The sequence below is a fragment of the Octopus bimaculoides genome, chromosome 13 (assembly GCF_001194135.2).
Source record: "Octopus bimaculoides isolate UCB-OBI-ISO-001 chromosome 13, ASM119413v2, whole genome shotgun sequence".
NCBI lineage: Eukaryota > Metazoa > Mollusca > Cephalopoda > Octopoda > Octopodidae > Octopus > Octopus bimaculoides.
Genome location: NC_068993.1, coordinates 26,526,225 through 26,536,224, shown reverse-complemented (window position 1 = coordinate 26,536,224; position 10,000 = coordinate 26,526,225). Strand labels below are relative to the sequence as shown.

The 10,000-nt window shown below is 35.8% G+C and overlaps 1 protein-coding gene across 1 annotated transcript in view; it reads right to left on the bottom strand.

Annotated features, from left to right (window-relative positions):
- The window catches only part of LOC106883375 (zinc finger protein 433), a 35,907-nt gene that overhangs the window by 985 nt on the left and 24,922 nt on the right, over positions 1–10,000 (bottom strand). The window contains exon 2 of the mRNA XM_014934363.2: positions 1–2,455. This exon is cut by the window's left edge and continues 985 nt beyond it. Within this exon, the coding sequence (XP_014789849.1) occupies positions 46–2,439 (2,394 nt within the window). The 5' untranslated portion in view covers positions 2,440–2,455 and the 3' untranslated portion in view covers positions 1–45. The remainder of the gene's footprint in view (positions 2,456–10,000) is intronic.

Genomic DNA, 10,000 nt, shown 5'->3' with positions numbered 1-10,000 from the left:
GGAGAGAGAGAAACTAATTGAAACAAATATATTTAAAAATAACTTTCAAACTTCAGTGATGCTGTGAGTCTTTAGATGACGGTTCAAATCCTTAGGCCAGGAAAAGTACAGTGAACAGATTTTACATTTAAATGGTCGGACATCTGAATGCCGAGTGGTGCGATGATATTTGAGGTCATCTCCTCTGAAGAATGATTGTCCACAGAGGTCACACCTGTAGGGTCGTTCACCAGTGTGGTAACGAACATGGCGCTCTCGGTTTGGTTTTGAAGTGAAAATTTTTCCACAGTACTCACACACATACCTCCGGTGCACCACAGTGCTATGGGATTCAAAGCCATCAAAGTCATTGTATACTTCGCCACAGCTTTTGCAAGTGAAAGGGACATTATTGCGGAAAGGAATTTCAGGGGTCACAACACGTTCAAAACAAGATGGTTTAGTGCCGGAAGACTTGCGATTCAATTTAGACTCTGACATTGGTGAAGAAGGGCTTAACTCTTTCTGGTTTTCTGAGTTTTTAACAGAATCAGCCAGGTTTACATCTGAAGTTGCACTGCTGCCGGTGCTATCTTCATAATCATCAGGATATTCTTGCTTAATATTGATGTCTCCATTGGATAGTGGTCGAGGAAATAGCTCTTGAGAAGATTGTGCATGGTTTACATCATTTTCTTCATTAATAACTAAATTAGAATCTTCCTCTGCATCTGTGCCAGATACAGCATCCCCAAACTCTTGTGTTTCAGTCATCTCAATGTCATTATTATCCAAAGTTGCTGGTTTACTTGATGAATGAGTAGTGTCAGCTTCCATCTGACCACTGGGAAAAGACTCACTGCTAGAAGATTCTACATCATTTGTGATCAAGTTGCTTAATCCAGCTTTTGAGTCAATAGGTTCTTTCTTTGTATTTACCTCATGTATTTCAAATATATGGCAACGTAACAGCTCTTCAGAGACAAAACCTTGGTTACATTCAGTGCACCAGTATTGCTGTGACACATCCGTGTCAGCACTTGGCTCATGCACCGCCATGTGCTCACGGAGATTAGAAGGGTAGCGGAATTGTTTGTTGCAAAATTGACAGGCATGTGCTTTATTCTGCGCATGTGAGTGCTCATGTCGGATGAACTGTTTGTAAGTTGGTAGTTTATTGTCACAGAAACAACATATGTAGGAAGAAAAGGACGGATCTATTCTGTGGCGCTTCAAATGGACTGTGTAGTTAAACGGTTCCTCAAAGCTCAGATCACATGGATCACAGCGGTATGTCTTTTTATGGCCATGGGTCAGCATATGCTTTTGGTACATTAGCGAGTTGATTCCAGTAAAGTTGCACAATCTACACTGAAATTCTTTTAGTTCTGGATGACTTTTCTTGTGCTCCATGAACATGTGTGTATTATTGAAGCCTTCTCCACACTGAGGACAAACGTGCATCAACTTGCAGCTATGTTCGTTCAACATATGATTAGCTAAACAGGACCGATCCATGTAACCTTTTCCACATTGGTTGCAACGGTATGGCTTATCATAATTATGCTTTAACAGATGGAATTTTAAGTCGTCTTTTCGTGTAAAACTGCTGGAGCAGATATTGCATGTATAGGGCTTATATCCTGTATGGAGTCGAATGTGACGTTTCAGGTTGTTACGGGCAGTGAATGTCCTATAGCAAATATTACAAGTAAAAACTGAATGCTCAGCAAGGTTGTGTTTTTCAAAAGTGTGAGCATCTGGAAGAACTATGTCACAGCGTTTGCATGGAATGGCAGTGTAAGACTTGGCACCAGGGACATTTGGAGACATGTTTAACATTAAGTTGGGAGAATAGTCACACAGGGTGCTAGAAGTGTTACTTTGATTTCCCATTGTTAATGAAGTATTCGATGATGCTACAGAGCAGCTTAAGAAACTTTCATCAAGGCTTTCCTGCATAAAGCTGGAGCTATTATTGGAACTGATACACATCTTTCCTTTATCGCGTGCTTTTTGCAATACTGGCGTATTCTGTTGTGAAGAGCTGTGGTCAGTACTCTGGCTAACATCAGCAGATTCACGAATAGAGTTATGTCCATTAATAATTGCCTTATGGTCTACTTTATTATCACCAAGTTTACTCTCCCGTGTATTGTCCTTTGATGAATAACTTGAACAGAAAGACTCTGACATGGATAGAGGATCATAACTTTTAGCAAGATGGCTATTGTAAGATTTTGGTGTTTCATATTTAATAAATGAATTTTCTGAGCCACTTCCTGTCTTCTGAATTTGCTCATGAACTTTAATGACAATTTGTTGGTTTTCATTTTCTGGAGTGATACAAACTATCCCATCAACCTCTAAACTGTGTTGATATGAAATTGTTTCCCGACATAATGTGAGAATAGATTGTCGGAGAAGACGTTCAACTAGATCACGCTCGTTGGAAGCCATGCTAGTTCTCTGGCATCTGTAAAAGAAAAGAAAAAAATAAACATTATTAATGAGCATCAGACAAAGTAGAGAATACCTATCCCACCCCAGTTATTTTTAATAATATTATAATTAATTACCATGGATGAGATCTCTAGAAACACATAAAACACACAATACTTATCACAGTTCAACATTAAAGTAGTAATGCTGTTTTTTACAAAAAGTAAATTCAATTTCTGAATGAGACATGGTGATAAAGGTTTGCATGGGAACTTTAGGGGGGAAAAAGTTCTAACAGAGCAGCATTCTCTTGAACAAAGATATAGAGGTCAAGGGAGAAGGGGCCCACATATAATGTGGGTGAAGAATCAGTTCAGTGAATAGTTGCAAAATATAAGTACCAAGTTAGGAAGAACAGAGTTCATTATAATAATAAGGGAAGCAAGGGGATAATTAGGATGCAAATGGGTCAATATAAGAGGCTGATCTTTTTCTGCATCTGCAGTAATATGTTTACTTATATTTCAGGTCTGATCAAGCAGATCTATGACCAAAGTCATTACAGCAGTACTCATTCCATCTTTTTGTACGACTAGGACTACATTATCTATGGTGGCCTTTCTTCCGAAATGTGATTTGAAGGTAATAGACCACCAGTTTCAAAAGGTGAGTTCCAGCAGTTATACAGAGGCTCCTCATTGAAATGAGATGCCAATGTTATGAAATGAATGCTCTAGAGACATAGTACACTTGAGCCCCATGTCAATAGCCGCCAAAAGATAAAACAGTTGATGGCTAAGAAAAAGCCAAGTCATATGGATAGAGTTTTAACAATCTTGAGAGTGTACTGAAGTTGAGAGACGCCCTTAGTGTCCAAAACTTACATAGGTTAGTTTTATATGTGTTTGATAAATAATTATCAGTAATATATAGCCGTGAAATCAAACCATATCTTCCCCAGATCCAGTGCTAAACCAAATATACGTCACTCACCACACAGATTTACATGCACAGACACATACCAAAAGTTCTCTTGTAAGAGATAAATACATTTTATTCAATAAAAATTTTAATAATTTAGAAAGATGGTTAAAATTTTTATATAGCAACAATGATTTATGTTGCTGTTTTGATCAAAGCTATTCCAATGACCAAGCCACCTTTCAGGTAATGTACCCTAGATTACATTATCCAATGTGTCTCTTCTAAAAGACAGTAGGCTGTAATTAGGGAAATTTGGCTGCTGCTTCTAGCAAGTTGATGAACTGCATAGACCTGTCAGCTGAAATGAAGTATGTAACTGTACGTGAAACAAGCTCCATAATGCCCCCTGGCAGCTGTTTTCCCTAAAGAAAAATAAGACTAAAATTCATTAAAATGAAATACTGGCTAAAAATACATGGCAACTATCCTCACAGTAATGTACAGTGACAGCTATTTAGTGGTAAGGGTGAATGGCCACCTATTGGAACCATTTAGCATCATGTACTCAGTCCATCAAGGATGTGTCCTCTTATCTCTCTGAATGTATTGACTCTTGAGCCATTATTGCAGAAACTAGAGACATTAAGGGGCATCCTGTATGGACAAGAATGTGGAAGACCCATGTTGGTATATGTACACATAACTGCCATACAACCAGAAGCATCAAGATGATTCACACCACTCACTTGGGCAAAGCAATGAGCAGGATAGCTTGTCTCACCCATAAATGAACCAATAGAAAGCCATCTCTGAAAGGCTGAGCAGAGATGGTAAATGTCTACATTTCTCTCTATAATCCATTTCTACCTAGTTGTTGTGCTTTACCTCAGTTCATGTGTAACTAGCTAGAAGTGTCTGCTTTTCCACTTTTTCTGAAGGGGTATGTTCTATTGGTCAGGTGCTCCATTTGCCATCAACACCTTATGAGTGGCAGTTGAGTCGTGCCATGACATGATGCACAGATGTGCTATGGGGATGGGGAGGAGGTATTGCTGGTTCGAGATTACAATTTTTGGCATGGAAGTGCTGTCAGCCAGGGCTGTCCATGATGCATGCAGAGCAACAAAATCTTTCTGCAAATACTTGTCCAGAACCCCAGTATTGGTGACTTAGTTATAATACCTGCAGACAACTGTGAAGCTGATCCAGCCATCAGCTGAATCCATTGTGAAGATCATATGATTGTACCCAGTTTTCCTTTAGCTAGGAACGACAGGCAGTCTGTCTGTGATTTTGACAAAAGAGGCTGTGTGGCAGATGAAAGTGAAAGGGCTAAAAACAAACATTCCTCTTTGGCCAAGCCCCCATCAAGTTTCATTTGAAAAGGAAAGAGACAGTGGAGGGCAAAGTAGTGTCTCCCACTACTTTGATAAAAGCTGGATGCTCTGGGTACCTGTCTGTGGAGGGGAAGACAATTAATACCTTAATGGTTTGAATGATGGTGGTTTTGTGAGATTTCTGTGAGTAGCCCTTAGGTCTCCATTCAAGGAAATTATTTTGTTTGAACTTTTATTTTCTTGTTTCTGTTATTTTTTCAAGTTGTTCTGAACTGTCCTTGATGCTTTTGTCAAACCTTGGTGTTTATCCCATTTATTACTAACCCAGCCACAGCTGACCTCCCCCCCCAAATTTTTTTTAATATCATCAACCCAGTCATAACTGCTCAAAATAATTTTGGTTAATATTACCAAACCAGGCAAAATAACCTATACATATTTTATGGAGAATTTCAGTGCAAATCTTGTTAAAGTATTCATGGAAACTCATGGTTTCACTATGTAAACAACTAAATTACACTGTTTGCCACACGATATGAGTTTGCAAATTTTTGGAGTTTCTGAAATGTTTCACTATGAATGAAAAATGGATGCCAATTTCATGTCATCAAGCAGTAAGTTTGGATTCTAAGTGTTTTCTAAAGAAGATAGAAATATCTAAGGAAATATATGGCAAACATAAAAACCCCATGTGAATTGGATATTTCTTTTTCCAAAAGAGAAAAGATCAACAACAGATCTGGCAGCAATTGAAAAAAGATTTGTACGTGAATATAGTAAGAATTTAAAAACTATTTTTGAGGAAGATATCAGACCTAGCCATAGTTGTTCCAAAGAAGCAATACTATTAGATTATATTTTTTTCTTACTTTTACCTTTGAAGTGATTTCTGCAGATATGAATCATTATGCAGAATGTAAACAAATAGGAAAAATAGGTATTTTGCGGCTTCCCACACTTCCCAAGCTAGAAATCCAAGCATTTGTAGGAATATTGTGTGTATATATACATATACATATATATATACACATACATACATATATGCATATAGTAACCCACCACCAAAAAAAAAAAAAAAACAAAGAATACACACAAAAACAACAACTCGAGGACATGGTACATGTAAAGTATTAGCAGATTGCTCAGGGAAGGAAAGAAAGGTGATTTTACATTTCAAGCAAAGCTCTTCTTTTGAAACAGGGGACAGAGGGAAGTCCAAGTGAAAAGGAAGATGGATGAAAAAAAAAAATCGCTGATTCACACACACACACATACATACATATACATAAATAAATTTGATTTATATTTTTCGAATCGACCTTGTTTTTTATTTTTTATTTACCTGTACTCTGAGACATGTGACAAAGTTTGGTTTGGATTATAAATCATTAAATGTGCTTCTGAGTATGAATACATGAGAATTTATTTAATTCCCTAGTTTTCTTCTAAGACAAATTCTAGTATTTTGTTCTGTTTTACTTTTATGGTACACTTATCTTATGTGCATTAAGATCAACTAATAGGCAATCTATAATATGCATTCTTCTTTATTAAAATCTTTGTTGTATACTCATTTCCTACGCTGATGTTTAAAGAAAATTTACCTGTGATTAGATTTTCTTTGAGACAAAAACCATGAAATAGATTTGGTTAAGAACTGTTAAATTAATTGTGTTTCAAAAACCACATTAATATGTTGATAAATAAAAAAAAGTATTTCATGAAACCAGTCTTAATTTACGATTAATTTAAATTTAATTGGAACACATAAGGGGTGTATTTTGGTTAGAAATACAGTAATGAAAGGGTTAATAAAGAAACCACCACCACCAGCTTCTGACATCTATATACAGACCCTAATTTTTACCTAATTTCTGTTCTGTGCCCTTCCTTGGTACTAGTCAAACAGCATTTTCTAAACAGTAATGAAATTATGCAGAAAGGAAAAATTGTTGTCCCTGCAACATTTATTACTACATTGAGAATACAGAGTTACATTTACATTATGTTGTCTTTTAACTCTCACACTAGGCTTCATTAGATTGGTTCAATCTTATTTGGCATAATTTTCATTTAAATAATGGGTGATGGTAAATACATATTCTACTTCTACTGGGGATAGGTATTTTACTGATCTCACAGTCTGGCCTCATTTTATGCGAAATAAAATGAGTACTAGCAATAATCAAGTTGGTTTAACTATATCCGTTTCCCACAAAATAATCAAAATAGAAAAGTATTTTAGCCGAGTACATGTCAAATATTAACAACCGAAAGCTAATTAGTGGTTTTGAAATATAATTTGCAAAGCCATCATCATAAAAAAAAAAATGATCATTAACTGGATGAAACCTAGTTCTGTGGAAACTTCACACAAACAATGCTTCATAAAGTAATGGAATGTCCAGATCTAGAAAGTCATAAACAGAAGTAGGATTGGTTTAGAATATTTCATACAACATGGACAGATTTTAGCCCACTAATTCAACTGGAGTTGAACAGACTGAAAGATATATGAAGCTTTGTAACAACCTAGCATTACTTGCTTTCCAATAGATTTTCACCATGCACAAACATAACCATATACAATATTGTGAAAAAAAAATCTCTTGGCAATTCTTTACTACATGGGAAATAGACAACAGAAACAAAAAATGAAGGCAGGTGGGTAGTTAGGGGGTGGTGGTGCTAATCTAGATTTAGAAGACAGTTTTTGAAAGATTCTCACAAGTGTAATGAGGTATGATAGAGGGACTAGAAGGAGATTTATATAACAATCCATTGAGCCCAGTAGACAGAAGAATAAATAAAGCAGTTCTGGCTCAGCGGTTTGGGTCCCTGCCAAGTTGGCTGAGAATTTAGCACAGATAATATTAAGTATTATATTTCTCCTATCTAATAACTACTTTGATTTGCATGACTAGTTATGTGGTAGTGACAGGATCCAGCAATGTTCAAACAGAATATACTTGAGAAATAGGACTACATACCTATGACAGAATCATTAGAGAAAAAGTATTATAAATTAATGAAAATCATTATCTTCACAGTAAAAGTAACGTGTAATTTCTGCAGCAGGCAAGACAATTCCATATCCTTGCTTCATTCCCATTAATTAAGTTAATCCGGCACCATCAATTTAGATGTAATATTTAATAGCAAATACTTCTTTACATACATTCCATTAGACAGGCTTGATTTAGTTTCTCCTTATCGTCCTAGTTTGTCCATTCCACAGACAGGCCTGATTTAGTTGCCGAACCCTAACCCACTCATTGAATTGTTATTGGAATTAAATATAATAGATCTAAAGGGAAATACTTGGTAATCAAATTTTAAAATGAATAGTTTGACAATACAACCTACAGTTATCTTGGACAAAAGAAGAATGTCAGCTATGATGTGCATGTTAACATATCTCTTATCACACAACTATTACTCAAGACCTTTGCAGCAGTCATCTTTCCTTCAACATTTGGCTTTCTGAAAGATTATTGCAAGAACTAAGAATTCAAGTAAACCCTTAAGGTTTAGAGCCCTAAAGAATCTTGACAAAGTTTACTGACACAAAAGCCACCAGAATTAGAATATCAAATGAACTTTAGAATAGAAAGGGCATAAAAAAAAAAAAAATGAAACATGAGCAAACATAAAACTCATAAAAGAAAAAAATACATGGTGCATGGATACTTGGGTATTTGAACTGTTGAGTGTTAAAGGAATAAACCAATAAAAGACAAGTACATTTATAATTTTATATATCTTTTCTGAGGGTTACCTTTATGAAACCCTGAAGTGAGAAATGTGTGTGTAATTTAATATTTGGTTATTGTCCAAACAAATTTGAAAGAGCAACTTTTTTAAGCAGTGAAAATTAACTGAAACTCAAAGGAAGTGAATACTATACATACACCTTGGATAGACAGGAGACAGGCCAACTATCACAGGTCAAGGAACTACTAGGGGGAATTCCAGTGGGCTCTGAAATGAACCAAATAATCTCTAAAAGAGGGAGGGCAGATATCTTGATTGACAACATGAAAGGGATGAAGAGAAGTTGTGATCTACAATACCCCAACTATTCACAAGCCAGTGTCCCACAGCTACATCAAAAAGCAAAATCTTCACCATCTACATTAATAAATAATTAGATGAGAGAACAATCACTGCATGAAACAAAAGAAAAATAATGCAGTGTTATCTGTGACTGACCAATAAATAACTAAGGAACAACTAGAACAGATTGATAATTCCAACCATTAGACATTGAATGTTCTATTCTACAGTGCTGTGAGTATCATTTATCAACAGAGGAGTAAAAGTGGTCTTAACAAGGAAAAAAAACAAAATAAATTCCATTTCTTTGGACAAACATAAACAAATATAAAACAAATATTGTTGGACAATATTATTAAGTACAAAGAGAATTCACTAACCAGCAGCTTTGGCTTCATGATAGATTATCAAAGTTCTATGGTACAGTTGACAAAACAAAGTGCAAGAGATAACCAGAAAACTTGATTGTCAAAACAAATTACTAGAAAGTAAGGTCTTTAATAATTGCAACTTTGCACTAATCTCAAAGGTGACATACCACAGTATGAAAAGCCATGCTATCAAGGCCATAAATGCCCATCTGATCAAGAATCATTTACAAAAAAGATTTGGAATGTAAAGAAACATCACAACCATGAGGCAATATGTTTATATGAGCAATAGAATGAATATTATGCAAACACACACCTATATCTAATATAATAATGAGTATAGTGTTTTTATATATTTGTCTTAAATCACACAGTAGGAGGGAGTGAGAGAAAGAGTAGAATAAGTGAAGGGAGAAGAGAGAAAATGGTAATTCAGTGAAGGAGAAGTAGTGAGAGTAATAGCCATGACTGACAGAGTGGGAGAGAAAGTAACAGCAATGAGAGAGAGGAAGTAGTAAAGAGAGCATCGTGTTCACCACACGTCATTGATGATGTGAAGTGAGAGTAAATTGCTGTGATACAAACACAGTTTGGGAGTGTGTTTATATTTTTGTCATCATATACATAGATATATGTATTTATGTATGTATGTATGTGTGTGTGTGTGTGTGTGTATATATATATATATATATATATATATATATATATATAGGCGCAGGAGTGGCTCTGTGGTAAGTAGCTTGCTTACCAACCACATGGTTCCGGGGGTTCAGTCCCACTGCGTGGCACCTTGGGCAAATGTCTTCTACTATAGCCTTGGGCCAACCAAAGCCTTGTGAGTGGATTTGGTAGACAGAAACTGAAAGAAGCCCGTTGTATATATGTATATGT